Source organism: Eucalyptus grandis, chromosome 11 (assembly GCF_016545825.1).
Source record: "Eucalyptus grandis isolate ANBG69807.140 chromosome 11, ASM1654582v1, whole genome shotgun sequence".
Classification (NCBI taxonomy): Eukaryota; Viridiplantae; Streptophyta; class Magnoliopsida; order Myrtales; family Myrtaceae; genus Eucalyptus; species Eucalyptus grandis.
In genome coordinates this window covers 38,263,606-38,280,148 of record NC_052622.1, presented here as the reverse complement: position 1 = coordinate 38,280,148, position 16,543 = coordinate 38,263,606, and the positions used below count along the sequence as shown (strand labels likewise).

Genomic DNA, 16,543 nt, shown 5'->3' with positions numbered 1-16,543 from the left:
GGGTCCATCTACTTGCGACGGCGTCTTTTGACAACCTACTCCATTCTACTCTTAATCCTAGGAAAAACAATTCCCGACACGGGCTTAATTTATCTAAATACCTCACTTATGCCCCTCACTTAAATGATGGACCTCTTTAATTTAGCACATTGACTCCTCAAAACATCCTCGCCCTTTCTTACATCGAGGTTGAGGTATCAAAATGATTCATCACCCTCCCGACCCTCGATTTGCCCACTCCAAAACTGCTTTATCGATGGAAGTTGATTTACACCATCACTGAATTAGTTTGGATAAGATTCTTTCGATATTAAGCTTCATAACCCAGAAATCCATTTGACTTGTAACAGTTGCCGATCCTGTCGATCCATATGAGTACAAATTCTTGATTGCATTCTCAACGCCGAGGAACTCATACGCATCCTTATCAAACACTGGGTTGATGCCATGTCATTCATCCAGACTGAGATCTTGAAACTGGCAATTCCTCGAGACAAAAAGCTACTGATCTCTTGACAATGTCGTGAGAAGTTCGGAAAGAGATGCCTTAGAAAATGTATCAAAATTCAGACACATTCCAAGATATGACAAATGATATGATAATCTACCACACGAAAACTATTGCGGGTTAAAAATATTGGTGGAATATGAGCAGTATGTTATTATACTTAGCTATAAGTAGTATGTGGTTATACTCAACAAGTGAATTGAGTAATAACTGCTTATATCCAATAAGTCAATACAAGCAACAGTAGGTTAAGAAGCATCGATACTCATCGGGAGTTTTTGTGTCATGACGAACTCCAATACAAGTTCAACGTTTTCGATACTCTCGGACATTTTCCAACACTCGGTCAACATATGTTAAAAAATCTAACATCTAATCAACTTTCTCGATACTTTCAACACTTGAGTTAGAATTTCGATATGCGAATTTCCGACACATGATTCTGACAAGCGAAATTAATTTTAATTTTTTTAAATAAATAATAGGTCAAAATATATGTGTGAAAAATAAAAAATAACAATAAAAAGAATAAATAGGGGAAGAAGAAAACCTACTCTTCTCTTCTCTCCTAATTCTCACTTTTTGTGATCCACGCTTCACCCCCCTAAGTTTCTTTTTTCTTTTCTCTTCCGACACATCTAACACACGAGTGCAGAATGTGAATTGTTTGTTTTATTCTTGAAATTTTATGGATTATTAGAATGGAGTTGAATTTGTCAAATTAAAATAATGAATTATATTAATAAATGATGGATTAATGTTTTTAGTGTAAATTCATTCTAGGCATTTTTATTATTTATTTATTTTGAATTTGAATTAAATCAATTTGATTGAAATAACTATAAAAATGATAATTTATTATGTATATATAAAAATATATATTCAATATACAATGTGTCCCAACGTGTCAGAATTCTCTATTTTTTTAGAGACAACGTATGGGCATGTCATGTTGCGTGTCGCGTGTCAATATTAGTATTACTTAGGCAGTAGGTGAGTATTAGATGAGTATAAGTTGTAGTTGGTGAATATTAGTAGGTCAAGTGAGTATAAGTAGCAGTGGGTGAATATAAGGTGAGTATAAATATCGGCTGATGAATATAAGTTGAGTATGGTCAGAGGTAGGTACAAAAGTAACACTTTCAAGTCTAGTCTTGTTGTTTTCATAAACAACATGCTACCATCACTCAAGGAAATCAATCAAATACATCTTAAAGAAGGTAAAAACTCATCAACACAAGTCAGGTCATACGATGGCTCAACGCACCACTACTGAGACTTACTCAAACTTACCATTACATTCAACTGAAACCAAAATTAACAAACATGAATCAACCAAGTCAAGAAATCTAATTAGATCAATCTAATTTAGCCCCTAAAGTTTTCACTTAGCTCGAATAAAAACTTTGACAATTCAATACCTTGACCACCTTCAAGGCAAAATAAACAAAAAGAAAGATTAACAACTCTCAATCTTTTAATAAAATTAGCTTGATAAAAGAAATTAATGCCACAAGTTCACTTTGTAAACTCTTGAAAGATAAAATTTTGAAGCTTTGATAATACAATAATGGATCTTGGCTTTTTATTTGATAGATTGAAAAGTGAAACTAGAAGAGAAAAATGATGGGAGATCTCTTTTTCTTTGTAAGAATAAGTTGAAATTCTTTTTGAAGCTTGAAGACATATTGAGATCTATTTATAGGCCAATAGAAATAAGAACAACTAACCCAAGTTAAAAGAAATAGCAGTGCATTTCAAGTTAGAAAATCACAAGTGGCACGATCATATAGTTTTTTCCAATGATGTGGCCAAGGGGATGAATCTTAGAAGATCAACCTTGAGCTAAAACGACACGTGGCAAGAATTAAGTAAAGTGTGATCAAACCATCACACATGGCCACATTTGGTTTGCTCGATCAAATTAATCAAGGTTAAAATAATAATTGACCTTGTGTTAAAATCATGTGTAAAGAGAGGAATGGTGCTTCAATCTAAAAGGTACAATTGGCATTACAAGTGGCCTAATAAGAGCAGTAAAATGGAGTATTTTGAGCGAGAGCTTCTTGACCAACTAAATTGATTGAGTTATCAAGAACATTAATGAGTTAAGGTTGAAATATGTGATGTAATACATGATATCATTGCTAGACTATGTTCCATGTCACTAAGAACATGCGGGTTAAAACTATCGGTAGAAAATGAAGAGAGAGATGATACAAATTAAAGAGAGACAAGTGGCTCAACTATGAGGTTTCTAAAATAGATATCTATTAAGTTACCAAATTATATAATTAATTAGTATGTAAACAAGGAAATTAGTGTCCATTCCAAGCTTTGAATTAGAGAAATATTCTAAACACACTATAGTTATTAGTGAAAGATAACAAATGGTCGGAAAAATCTTAACTCAATAAATTTTAAAAATTGAATATCTTTAAATATGTAATTCGAAGCATATCAATCCCTTTCTACAATTAATATGTCGATAAATCAATTATCATTTATATACACCATCAACTTACATGTTGATATCTATCAATGTAATCTTAAAGTGTCATAGTTCATACGACTACTATCTTGGAAAATCATCCTTCGCGCTTTTTGTGTGTTACAAAATTAATGATTCACCTGAGATTTCTCAAGAGTCATCCAAAAGTGCAAACTACCCAATTTTATATTTTATATATATTGCTATAGAATACAGAAAATTCCAAATGTCACAGATAGTGTCAAAAACTGCTTTATCATGTTTGTTACCTCCCACCTGGGAATTTGCCAACGTTCATATATCAGCGTTGTTGCCTTATTCGTGTCTTCTTGCATTTTCTTTCTGTTTCTTTTTTGCCGTTCCATGTTTTTTGAGATCCTAGATCAAATTACATTGGCTGAAAGTTTGATCATTACAAAGGCATGGCCCAATTTGTACCTTTTGCGGGATGGACTTGAAACTCCACATGCACATCACTCCATCTCGCAGCATGACTAGCATAATTCGGTAAGCTAATACAGACCCAATGATGCGATGATGCCTTCTGTTGTAGCCCTAGAATAAATTTGACTCTTATTTTGGCAGACAGATAGCTTCGTAATGGTTGTAATAATTAAATAAGAATACCTTGAATTGCTTTTATATGTGACTTCAATGGGATTTTATGCTCCTAACTATGTTTTCTATTATATATGTGTATTCGTCCAGATAATTTGTGAAATTGTTCAATTTTCTCTGCCCACAATTGTGGTTAGGCAATGTCGATACATAGCAAATAAACACCATCGCTCACATCTATAACTCCACTTGAAGTTATTGGCAGCTTGCTCAAAATCTTGATAACTAAACTAGTGCTAAAATATGTTGTCGCTTCTGCGATTTTTCAGCAACGTGTTCACATGTTTAGGTTTTATATTAAAAAGTTAGATGTAGCAAAAATTTTCATTTGTGAAATGTAAGTCACCTATGAAATATACTCTAGATGCAAGGACAACCACGGAAATGATGTAATCCACAATCATGCAAAGTATCCCCAATTATTGGTGGAATAATGCTATTAAAAGTGGTGGGTGTTAGTCACTTAGTTTGTTAGTCCCGTCAAATCTATGCCTCGTCTTCCGTTTATTCGAGAAACGGGTTCGAAGACGGTAAGAGATACATGGGATATGGTTCTGGGCAATTGTTTATCAGAATTAGATCGGTGTATTAAAATCTCAAGTTGACGGTTTGCCGTTCAATTGGTTAGACTGCCACTTCGATGTACAGTGCTGTAATGAAGCTAAATACCAAATATAAGATTATACAAGCGTAAAGATAAAGGCCAACCATTTAGAGTGCATTCAATAATCATTTTATTTTTTTAGAACAATTTCCACTTAAAAATAATTATTTTTTATTCTGTTTTTAGAACAATTTTGGAGCATTTGAAAGCGTTTGGTAATTACTCAAAGTTTTTATTCTCTTAAATTTTTTGTTTCTTTTAATTTTTTAATAATTCTATTATATTTTTTTATTATTTTTCTCTTTTCTCTTCCTCTTCCTCCCTTTTAATGGCCAGTCACCTCGGCCACCGTTGATGATCGGCAAGGTGAGGTTCGGCAAACTCGCCGAAACTCGCTTGGCCATGGTGTGCCTTGGTCTCATAGATTTGGGTGAGGCCGAGCCTCGCCAATGGCTAGGCGAGCCTCGGCCTCGCCTTGGCTTGGCGAGGCCACCTCGCACCGCCTAGGCAAGGTCTAGGCTCACCGGTGGCTTGGTGAGGCTTGCCTAGCCATTGGCGAGGCTCGGCCTCACCTCACCTAGATTTGTGAGGCCGAGGCTTGCAGTGGCCAAGTAAGCCTTTGACAAGCTCACTAGACCTTACCTAGCCGGTCACCGGCCACCACCGCTAGTGATCAGTTGGGGGGAAAAAGAAGAGAGAATGAGAAAAGAAGAAAAGAAAAGAGAAAAAGAAAAATAGATTTGGACTTAATCTTGAAATTATACCCAAAAACAAAGAAGCAATTTTTTTCTTCATAATTCTATTCTAAATCTATTTCCGAGAACAAAAAAATTACCAAACGAATTTTTGTTTCAAATCTATTTTCGAGAATAAAAGAATAGAATCAGTTATTATTTAGTAAGTTAAGGTGCATTTAATAACCATTCTATCCCAAAAAAATTTTGATTCATAAATGATTTTTTTTTTATTTTGTTTTTGAAAATAATTTCTAAACATTTGAGGGCATTTAGTAATTGCCTAAAATTTTTATTCTCGGAATAAAAATGCGTTTGGTAGAACTCATAATTTTTTTTTTCTTTTTTTAATTTGTTAATACTTTTGTTATATTTCCTCTCTCTCTCTCTCTCTCTCTCTCTCTCTCTCCCCTCCTTTTCTCTTCTTCTTCCTTCATCTTTGTGGTTGACGACTAGTTGGGTGAGGTCCAGCAAGCTCGTTGGAGGCTCACCTAGCCACCATGAGCCTTGGCCTTGGCCTTGCCCGATCCGATGAGCCTCGCCCAGATCTACGAGACCAAGGCTTGCAGTGGCCAGGTGAATCTCTGGCGAGCTCATTGAACCAGGCAAGGCTCGTTGGAGATTCACCTAGCCAATAGCCGACGGTGACGATGGTTAGCAATGATCGGTGATCAGGTGGGGGAAGAAGATGAGAGAATAAGAGAGAAGGAGAAAAGAGGAAAAGAAAAAAGAAAAATAGGTTTGGGTTTAATTCTAGAATTATTCTTGGAAATAAAAAAGTAACTTTTTTCTATTTCTTAATTTTATTCCAAATCTAAGCCCGAGAACAAAAAAAACAGTTTTATGTTCTTGAGATGAAAAAATTTACTAAACGAATTTCTACTCCAAATATACTCACAAGAACAAAAGAATAAAATCAGTTATTATTAGGCAAATTACCAAACGCACCCTTAGAGTGGTTTAGACAGCGTGCAGGCAGTAGAGATTCGAAGTTTAACTTGCCGGCCACACCAATTATGCATTACTTCTTTCAATAGATGCCTAGACTAAATGTATTCCTTGACCATAATTGTACAAGCAGATTCCTGCCTGCTAGCCAACAGCCTAGTCCACTTCCTGGGGCTATAGGGCAGTGATTGAAACCCTTTTGTCCACCTCAGTTTCCAATTTCTTATGAACGTTAAGTTCAAACTGACTTCTTGAAATTAATTCACAATTTGTGTCGTTGGATTATTAGTGGGACTTGAGTCAATCTTCCCTATCAGTAGGAAGCAGCAGTGAACGAATACACATTAAGCAGAAACTTGTGAGAATGTTGCTGCCGAGGGGGAGAATGCGCCAGCCGTATGCTGCTCTTGCAGTAAGAAATCTTTGTGCAAGACGATGAAATTTCAGTGCCGAGTGGCTGGGAGCTGCTGCAGGACATCATGAGGTTGTTCGCACACCAAATGCACCAACGGGTGCTCACTTGTGGTCAAGTTAGATGAAACCATCCCAACACAAGCGGCCAAAGGAAATGGAATCTTGAAATGTTCAGGCAGTGCGGAAGCAGAGAAGGTCCTTGATTCTAACGATGTGACGACACTTCGGGGACTAACTCGCAGTCAAGCCAGATGAAATTATCTCAAGAGAAGTGGCCGAAGGAAATTCGAAATGTTCAGGCAGTGCTGAAACAGAGAAGGGAGCAACATTTTTTTATTCTAGAGATGCAACCGCACCTCTGATTAGAACTGTCATGGAGCCTTCCGAGATAAATGATAATATCGGAGGAAGATGCCTCTATATTATATTGCCAACACACCAGTATCGTACTCCAATATTTCCCATACCAACTCATAGAGCTAAATGAGCTTGAAGCCTTGAACCCTCGGTTCTTTCATTTTCCTACTTACCTCTTAGTCACCCATATTTACAGCAAGGCACCTCCTAGTCTGCTATTTTTGTCGGCTATGAGTAATTTTTTCTGACCTTAACAGACCTCGTATCTGTGCAGATGAGAACATTTACTTCAAAACATAACCAGAGAAGGAAAAGGCGAAATTGAGGTCCCAAAGTAGCGAAATTGAATCACAGAACAGCCTGATATCCCTGGAAAGCCTGACTCTGAAGGCTAAGGGGGCAGCAGCATCCAGTGTTATAGCTGTCTACTATTGGCGAGGACTGACAAAGCTCGACTGGATCTCACCCCCCAGGAGGAGATTGAGAAGCCCAATTGTTGACACCTAAATTTTGGCGATCTGACCATTTATTTATTGCATAGAAAATTAAGGATTAATTTTATCCCTGAAAAAAAAAATATTAATTACATAGCATGTAGATGTAGGTGCAATTATTTTTAATTTACATGTTTTGCATTTATTTTTTGGACCGGTAACAGATTCGAATTGGTGGTTCTAAGCTTTAATTTAGTGAGTTGGACTAAGCCCACGTTGATGAAAATTTGGCTGAACTCGTTGCTCATATAAGCCCGTCATTTCTTTAACGAGATCGAAAGTTGACATATGCTTTGCACATGCGGAATTTCAAGTTAGGAAATATAAAGAGCAATATCATAATCTTGAAAATTCAATCACCAAAGAGCAACATCCGGGGTGTAATATATTCGGTCAAGTACAGCTTGCAATGAATAAAATATACGTTCACATGGTTGAACGAAAGAAGGAAAGAAATAAAGGGATAATATTCATTAAAGAAAAGAAATTAAGGCAGAGGATATTGTGAAGACTCACCTACGGAAAATAGAAGATTGCGTCCCTTCCTTGAAACCTAATTTTCTCGCTCATAAAAAGAGACGCATATTCGCAGTTATAGGAGGCCACACAATCGACACATACGGCCACAAAAAAAGAGGAGAACGCAAATCAGAAATCTCGAAGCAAATCGAGAGAAAACACGTTGAGAATCAAGAGAGGAGAGGGAGCTCCGCCAAAAGCTCTTCACGGCCGTGACTTTGCTGAGTTCGTGGCCACACCTTGACACCGACCTTGCTGCCGATCGTCCGTTGCATGCACTGACAACGACCAGCCTTCCAGTGATCCTCCCCGATGATAGAGCAACAGCGTTCACTTCCTGTCAAGCCGTGATCAATAACCACGAAGTTTTGGGGGCTTCACAGAATACATATACGGCCATCGAGAGAGCAAAGTAACTAGAGAGTGTGAGAGGAAGAGAGGATTTGTCATCATCCGCAGGGAGCTTTTGACCCAAAAAGAGAGAGAGAAAAAAAAAAAGAACTTGAGGGGGAGCAGCAAAGAAAAGACACGAAGAAGAAAACAATAGAAAAAAGACGAAAGAGGCTGTTCATGTTCTGAAATTCATGATCATTGTCTTTGCTTTTTGACCACCGAACAAAGGATTCTGCAGGTTATCCCCAACGGTGCTGATCTTCCTCGTTGTCACCTTGAACGCCGTCTTGCTCCAACCGGCCACTGTGAGCTGCACTACCGAACCCTCATCGTTAAACCTACAATTCCAGTGAAGCACCTTCACTAACGCACCAGAGTAGTCGCTCCTTCGTCCGGTGACAGTCGCTCACCGCAACCAGCAACCTCAGCAGCTTCCTGGCGAGCCTCAAAATTCACATAATTACGGCAACAAACCGAAGGATTCTCGGGAAAGGTCTGGCTTTAAATTTGAAGATTTCTTTTCCACTGCTTGCAATGTGGAATTTGCGTGCGTGCAGGTTACTTGGATCAGGGGACACGTGAACCCGGTCAAAAGGACCATGTCAGTTTGAAGCCCAAGAGAGCCTTCGTGAGCCAGGCCCATCTCCTGGAACTTCAGGCACCCGCCGTGATTTCCATGACCCATCATCCATCCGAATTTGGAGACGTCACCCGTGTGACATCGTGAATTAGGTAAGACTCTCGATCAATTTGATTTTCATATATCTCGCCGCCTAATTCGTAATATCGCAATCTTTTTTTGAATGTTTGATCGATATTTCCATATTCAAAAGATCTCTTGATCCCTCATGGATTAGGAAATTTTCCTAATTTCATGAAATTTTCCTAATTTCATAACGTGCGTATGATTGACAGTCCGATTTCACGCTCGAAATATGACTCGCAATCGCACGAAAAAATCGCCAATCCAATCTCACGCTCGAGATACGATTTGCGATTTTATTTGAAATTGGCCAATCCGATTTCATGCACGAGATACGATTCGTCAATTTATTTCCAAAATGGACATGGATGATATCTTGCTTCTATTTGTTACCGTGTTATTCTTGATGTCTTATTTTGATTCCTCCCGTAAAAGAAAGGAAAAATCCAAAAAAAACTGAGTTAGATTAGGTTCGTCTTAGAATATTCATCACTTTAGGTTATCTTGCATGTGTAGAATAAGAAATTTATTTATTTCGAATTTTTGAAAAAATGAAAAATCCAAAAAAAATGCATTCATTTAGGATGTTAGTTTTTTTTTTTTTTTTTTAATTTGAATTGCATGTTTAATTATTTGGCAGTTTAATTTCGAATTTCATAATAAAAAGAAAAAAATTAGAATTATGGCATTCTTTGCATGTCATTGCATATTAGAATAAATTGCATGCTTATTTAGAATAAAAACCATGTGCACGTCATTTAGTGATTTTTGTTAGGTCCATTTAATTAGAAATTGTCAGTCATTAGATTAATTTATATTGCATATTTAAATGTTGCATTTCTTTAATTTCGAATCTCATAGAAAATACAAAAAAAATTATTTAGAATAAATCCATCTCATACTTAGGATAGACTACATGCTTAGTTATGTCATATTGCTTAGGTCATATAGCTAAGTCATGTTGTAATGTCATATCATTTCATGTTAAATTAGTGGCATGCATTGCATATTGCATGATTTTCATTAAATAAGTGAAAAAAAGAAGAAGGAAATTGCGCGTTAATTAAAAATCATATTTAAAACTGCTGATGTGAATTCTAAATTAACAACTCGTTGCTACGAGGTAAGTCCTGCAATTTATTTATTGTTTTACGTGGGTATTAAATTGGTGGTTTGTGCACCCGCATGATCGCTTCACATGTTAAGGAAATAGATTTAAAATCAATTCAAGATGGAACATCCTTGTGATTATCCACAGGTACAAGTAATCAATGCTAAGAGTTCTATCTAGCTGGCTAAAAAACCTTCCCAGAATACGAATTAATTTTTCAACAAATTGCATGTCTTCTGTCCAAAATATGCCCCTCCATGGTTGGGGATAGGCCTTCATCGAATTAGTTCGGATCAGATTCTTTCAATATTGAGCTTCCTAACCCACTAGTCCATCTGACTTGCAACGCACTCAGATCCCTTCTATCCATGCGAACAAAAGTTCTTGACCGCATTCTCGATGCCGAGGTACTCGTACACGTCCTTATCAAACACCGGGCTGATCAAATTCTTTCAATATTGAGCTTCCTAACCCAGTAGTCCACCTGACTTGCAACACATTCCAATCCCGTCGATCCATACGAACAAAAGTTCTTGACCGCATTCTCAACGCCAAGGTACTCATACACGTCCTTATCAAACACTGGGCTGATGCTCCGTAGTTCATCCAGACTGAGATCCTTAAGCTGGCAGTTCTGTGAGACACAAAATGCTACTGATCTTCCAACAATATCATGAGAGGTTCGGAAAGGGACGCCCTGGAAAAAAATATCAAAATTCAGACACATGCCAAGATACAACAGATGATAACTCCGCCACATGAAATCTATTGTAAAATAGGCCGAAAGTCCCATAAAGTTTGTAAATCACATTTTCTTGGGTATAAGTAAAGCAAGATAGATACCAGTTTACAAGCAAGAAAGCTAAACAGCAAAAAACACAAAGAGTCCAAGCACACCAAATAGATGCAAGAGATGCTTTTCACTTCTTTGGCATAAAGAACAAAGAGTCCAAACAGCAAAGCGAATTCAGAACACTGCCCAAGTTTTGAGTCAGTGACACCGGATAACTATCTGTGCTGTCTATAACCACGTGGTCAGAACTAAAAGAAAGAAAAAATGAAAGGAAAGGCAGTGAGACATCATGCAATACTTATTACTTTTTTTACGAGGTAATCAGCAAGTGTTGTGGCATCAAGGTGGCCAGCCGGCAAAGCCCTGTATATACGCTCCTTATTATAGGTAATATTATGAGCGAACTCTGCTGAGACTTCAAGCATTCCCACAATTGTCTTTACACTATCAAATACAGGTTCCTTGTCCTCCTGTCTCATTAAAGAAAATAACAGGATCAGAATGGAGAGAAAGGATAAAAGAGGATAATGTTCTTCAGCATATAGAAGCTAGTTGGAGCTTTGTCAACCTAGATAACCAATCTCCTACTACAAATTGTCTATTTTATACTTCATGATTCTCCAAGAGAATATGCTTTAAGTCTTTCCAATCTTCCAGCTATAAATTGATATGTAGACCCCTCAAGCACTATTCTATCAATGAACACATCACAATCACAGCAGCATTTAATAGTTTTAAGATCAAACTTAGTATCCATCTGTAAACTATGAAGAGCCTCTTGACATCTTCCTGGATGTAGCACAAAAATTTTCAACAGGCCAGGAATGTTTTCTTCAAGTGCTAATGCCAGGGACAGGCATAGAAAATCATCAATAAATTGAAATTAGCAAATGTAATCTACCTGCAGATCACGATTGTAAGATGGAGGAAGGCCCTTACACAAGGTCAGGAGGGTAACAAGGTCTCCTATGACTCTGGCTGACTTCCCACGGACAAGTTCCATTGGATCAGGATTTTTCTTTTGAGGCATTATGCTACTTCCAGTGGAAACAGAGTCGCTTGGTGTAATAAAGCCGAACTCCTCTGATGCCCACAAAACCCACTCTTCACCAAGCCGTGAAAGATGCACAGCTATTATAGAATTGGCTGACAAAAACTCCATAACAAAATCTCTGTCCGACACTGCATCAATACTGGTTAAAACATTAAGCATCAACAATCTCTCCCCAGAGCCACTTGTTGGGAAATGAAGAGCTAGATATGAAAAACAGATGTACAACAGGATTAAAAATGTACTTCATCCTAACAGTATAAAAGCACAAGAGAAACAGCGATCCTCTCCTCTTGATGGTCTAACTGCTAAAGTGTCTCATGAGAAGATGATCATGGACATCCAGAAGATTTGACAAAACAAACAGGCACCAAAATGTCAGTTCAAACGAGATAAAGAGCATATAAACCTTCTTGTTTCAAGAAGTTGTCTGGGCAAAGTTAAGTATTAATTGTATGTCACTTTTTCATACATTTTCATGTGAAAGAAGGACCCTGAAACTTGTACCAATCAACACCAGATGCATGACTGACCGATTCACTTAATAAGAAGACATCTTGCACAACAATTTCAAGGCCAATGAGAAGATATGTACATAATACGATACAGTGCAACCAAAATAACCAAGTCCACATTATTTGCACCAAAAAAATGGTTTATCTCCCATCAGAAAGCACATTGCTAGAGCATCTGACTCTGCATACATGATTGAATCATACCTATTACGCATAGGAGCTGAGAACCCTAGCTTGTCAGCAGTCATAAATCTGTCAATTGGAAGGCCAGTTCCAGCCAAAGCACATGCCCCAAGAGGGCAGAAGTTGAGCCTGGCTCTGCAGTCTACTAAACGACCAATATCACGCTCAAGCTACAAGACAAACCAGTGTAAGGTTAATTTTTATAGCGACCCAATAAACTAGCTTTAAAGAGCAGAAATAGATACTGGTGTTCTGACAAATGAAGAGGCAACATTTACCATACAGCGCATGGTTAAACACCTTATAACATCACATAAATCATGGCATATTTAGGAAGTACAGGGCTTCAGTACTATAACCAATAATGCCACTCTAAGGGACCTGTTTCTATACAAGAGAGGAATAAAAACATAACTATATGGCATATGTTTAGAATTTAACCAAAGCATGTCAGCCTAAGATAGACTTGTCAATTGCATAGAGTATGACTACCTGCTCAACATATGCTAAGAGGTGATGTTGCAACAAAACTGGTTGGGCCCTCTGCATATGTGTGTATCCCGGAACAATTAAACCCTCGTTCTTTAAAGCTAAGGTCACCAAAGCCACCTGAAGATGTGCAATATATGGAATGATCCTATCAATAGCATCACGACACCACAGACGAAAATCGGTCTGAACTTGATCATTCCGGCTTCGAGCTGTATGGAGCTTCTTCGCTGGCTCGCCAATCATATCAGTTAGTGCTGCTTCAATGTTCATGTGCACATCTTCTCTATCAGCCCTCCACTTAAACTCTCCATTTTCAATCAGTCTCTCAATCTCACTCAGTCCTTCCAAGATTTTATCTCTGTCACTGTCATCCATCAGTCCCTGCAAGAACACTGACATAAGAACTACGCACCAAACGCGTTTGGCCTTACTCGACCCATCATTGAGCATGGCTTTATCTTTTAGAGAAATCGTACGAACACGATAATTGCCACTGGATAATTATTCTTTCATGCTTTCACATTTGCCAAGCATTGCGTGTTTTCACTTTTGCGTCGGGAAAATTACATAAAGGGTCCTAAACCATTCAATAGGTTCGCTTAAGTCCTAAACTGTATCTTAAGAATGCACTTAGGTCCTACACGTGGGGAATTCTTAAGTGAAAGATAGGTAATTTTAACTACCTCCATTGAAAGGAGGTGATTGCATTTTTTTGAAAAGAAGTTTATAAACTAATTAAACCATTTGAAAGATTATAAGAAAGACACAGAGCACTACCAGTATTTGACAATACCAAAAAAAAAAAAAAAGCTGGAGTGTGATTGTGTATAAGTCTCGTGAATAATCAAAATGCCATTTGCAAAACAAAATGTCAATATGGGTTGCAAACCGTCTTCTGAAAAAAAGTCTGCTTTCTCCATCTGCTTGCTTGCAACTCTGAAGCACACGCATGACCAGAAACTCCTCTATCCGTGTTCATTTCGCGTCATCATCAAATTGCAGTCAGCAGACAACTCCAACACAAAAACACATTCGCCTCCGCCCCCCGCGACACTCTCATCTCCTTCGACAAAATCACTCTCTACCAAAAACATTCAACCCAAACCTTCCTACACCGAAACCCAGCCCGCCAACGAGAACAACAGAGCGAAAAAAACCGTCATCACGAGAACGATCACCTGTTTGGCCAGCATAGACGCATGCGCCTTGCTTCCCCTGATGTCCTGCCTGTACAGCTCCTTGTCGAACGAGATGGACTCAGTGAACCTCTCGACCGTCTCCGTCACGCTCTCCTCGAACCGGCCCCCCCACAGCTTCGCCTCCTTGGAGCTAGGGTTCTCGTCCGCCGCCGCGGCGGCGGCGCCGCTCATGGCGACGGCGGTCGGGGGCGCGCGGAGCCCGATCTTCCTCGAGAGAGACGAGAGCAGCGGCGACCGGCTCAGCTTGGGACGCGACGGGATGCGGCTCTGCGAGGAGGAGCGCGCGGATTCGGCGAAGAAGGGCGGAAAGGCGCGAGCAGCGGCGGCGGTCGACTCCATAAGAAGAGCTCGAATCTCGACCGAACGAGAGGGGTTTTCGGGAGTCGATGGATTTTCGGGGTTTTAGGCGTAGCTACAGTGCATCTCTTGTCTTCCCGCTACAAGACTGTAGAGAAAGACATGGAGAGAAAAGCCTGGATTTTATATTATTTATGAGACGGGGCGCATGATGATTACCTTAATTTTCCCATAAAATACGACTTTAATCTAATAGCAAAGTTTTTTTATTTGTATTTCCTTGTCTACTAGCTACCCGCGTTAATTACAGGAATTCTATTGAACAATGTACAATATTTTCCTGGCCTCAGGACATTTTAGAATACACATCGAACCCTTGGCCCTATCTTCTCTACAAGAATCCCGTGTACAATATTTGACCATATAACGATTAGTTGTGATATTGCAAGCATATGAACCCAATTTCCTTAAGTTTGGAAAATTTATGAAGGAAGAAGTGTTAGAACAGAATATACTTGGTTCAGCAAAACAATTGGGTTTGTTGATGAATACTTCCGCCTATAGATTTAAATATTGTTGGAGTTCCTTAATTGAAGATTTAGCCCGTGGTGATAGCCACTTAGTTTATAAGGAGGATAAGGAAGTCAAGTTCTACGTGGTAGCAAGAGTTGCACCAGTAACGAGTTGACATTTGTACTTTGGCCTAGTGGAATTCGACTTATTTTGGCTACAAGAATTGGAATTGAGTAGGCGCATCGATTAATCTAGTTTGTGATTTCTCTTTACCCATATTCTATAATATTCAAAGTTTGTAATAAATTTTAGTGCTAGAGCATTTTTCTAGACTTTTGGACTTTTGGTTGGAAAACTTTTGACTATTTTGTTAAACACATGAATAGGAAAAATTGTCATTTTCGATGCACCATTTTTGTTGTCTTATTTGTACTCAGTGCATTGGCATTAACATAATATATATATATATATATATATATATGAAGTTATTTTAATGACAATTTGAAAAGCTTGTTGTTGATGATATGGTTTGTTTCCTTTTCTTAAATCGATTGAGTAAATCTTGGATTGGTTGATTGAATTATTCAATCTCTAGCATTGAAAACTTAGCAGGATAAAAAAATCGTTTTGTATATTATTTCCCACATTGTTTTTTTTTTTTTTTTTCATATGTGTGTCTATATATATATATGAATTTGTGTACATATAAAGCTTCAGAAAGGAATACAATTCCAAATTCCCAAATTTCTCCATTTCATGTCATGGTATGAAAGCCTTCTTTTTCTGGCCCAGCTGTGCGACATCTTCCCGCTTGCCTCCGGTCAGTCTTCTAACCAAGTTGTTGCAAAAACATAATAACCTGCAAAACAAGGTTCATTCTATGTAGGAATTAATAGACCGTACCAACCTTCTCTCTCACTGATACCATGCAAAAAAAAAAAAAAAACCAAAATTTAACCTCTGGAGAACCATGATCTAGGTACGCCCGTCGTGAAAGAAGTTTCTCACCCGCCTTAGATTCAAGTGTTGGATCAAACTGATCCAGCTCATGAGCAACGGGCTTTGGCCCAACAATTCATCAAGGGCAATTCAACCCGACCCAATGGCCACTAGTCCATGAGTTTATGTATAGGGCCAACCAATCCAATGGACAATCGGACCGACCCAACTTTCAGCCCAAGAATCGAGTCAACAGGGCATATCCGAAGGAGATATGGCTGCTCCCTTGGAGCCCAACCCAATGGAGGCGGGCCTTTCGTTTTCGGGACTAACCAAAATGGTGGGTCGGGTTGGTTATTTTCAGGTTAGATACCTGAATCAGTTGCGGCGGGGTTTAGGACAAATCCCTACTTGCCCCTCCAATTCGGGTATCTGTCGTACCCAATTTCGACCATCAACGGCCACCTAGAGCCTAGCGATTCTCTCTTCACATAAATAGCTAACAGCTCGTAATCGCGGCTCATCAATTAACAGCTTGTCGGGCCAAACGACTACTCAACCAAGTCTAGGGATTTCCGGCAAGCACTTGTGACGAGAGATGAGAACAGTCCCAACCAACGGCCAGCTCCAACGACATTGGCACAAATGCAACTAACTTATACGCACA

General features: G+C 38.6%; 1 protein-coding gene across 2 annotated transcripts; it reads right to left on the bottom strand.

The window, feature by feature from the left end:
* Positions 1-9,976: 9,976 nt before the first annotated feature.
* On the bottom strand, positions 9,977-14,567 carry LOC120289997 (argininosuccinate lyase, chloroplastic-like). 2 transcript variants are annotated; one of them, XM_039305550.1, is made up of 6 exons: positions 14,107-14,567; positions 12,929-13,309; positions 12,458-12,606; positions 11,589-11,880; positions 10,993-11,157; positions 9,977-10,591 (listed from the first exon to the last, which is right to left on the bottom strand). In XM_039305550.1, exons 1-6 carry the CDS (start codon positions 14,464-14,466, stop codon positions 10,337-10,339), a joined length of 1,602 nt encoding a protein of 533 aa, XP_039161484.1. In that variant the 5' UTR covers positions 14,467-14,567; the 3' UTR covers positions 9,977-10,336. The 2 variants fall into 2 exon arrangements, with proteins under 2 accessions (XP_039161484.1, XP_039161485.1); XM_039305551.1 differs by lacking the exon at positions 10,993-11,157.
* Positions 14,568-16,543: the final 1,976 nt, after the last annotated feature.

What these genes read in the sequence shown, in the direction of transcription:
- LOC120289997 (XM_039305550.1), bottom strand. Translation starts at nt 14,466, where the DNA reads ATGGAGTCGACCGCCGCCGCTGCTCGCGCCTTTCCGCCCTTCTTCGCC. An exon ending in TCAGCTCCTATGCGTAATAG is followed by an intron (nt 11,881 to 12,457) that starts GTATGATTCAAT and finishes TGTTTTAACCAG; the next exon opens with TATTGATGCAGTGTCGGACA. An exon ending in CTTACAATCGTGATCTGCAG is followed by an intron (nt 11,158 to 11,588) that starts GTAGATTACATT and finishes TTAATGAGACAG; the next exon opens with GAGGACAAGGAACCTGTATT.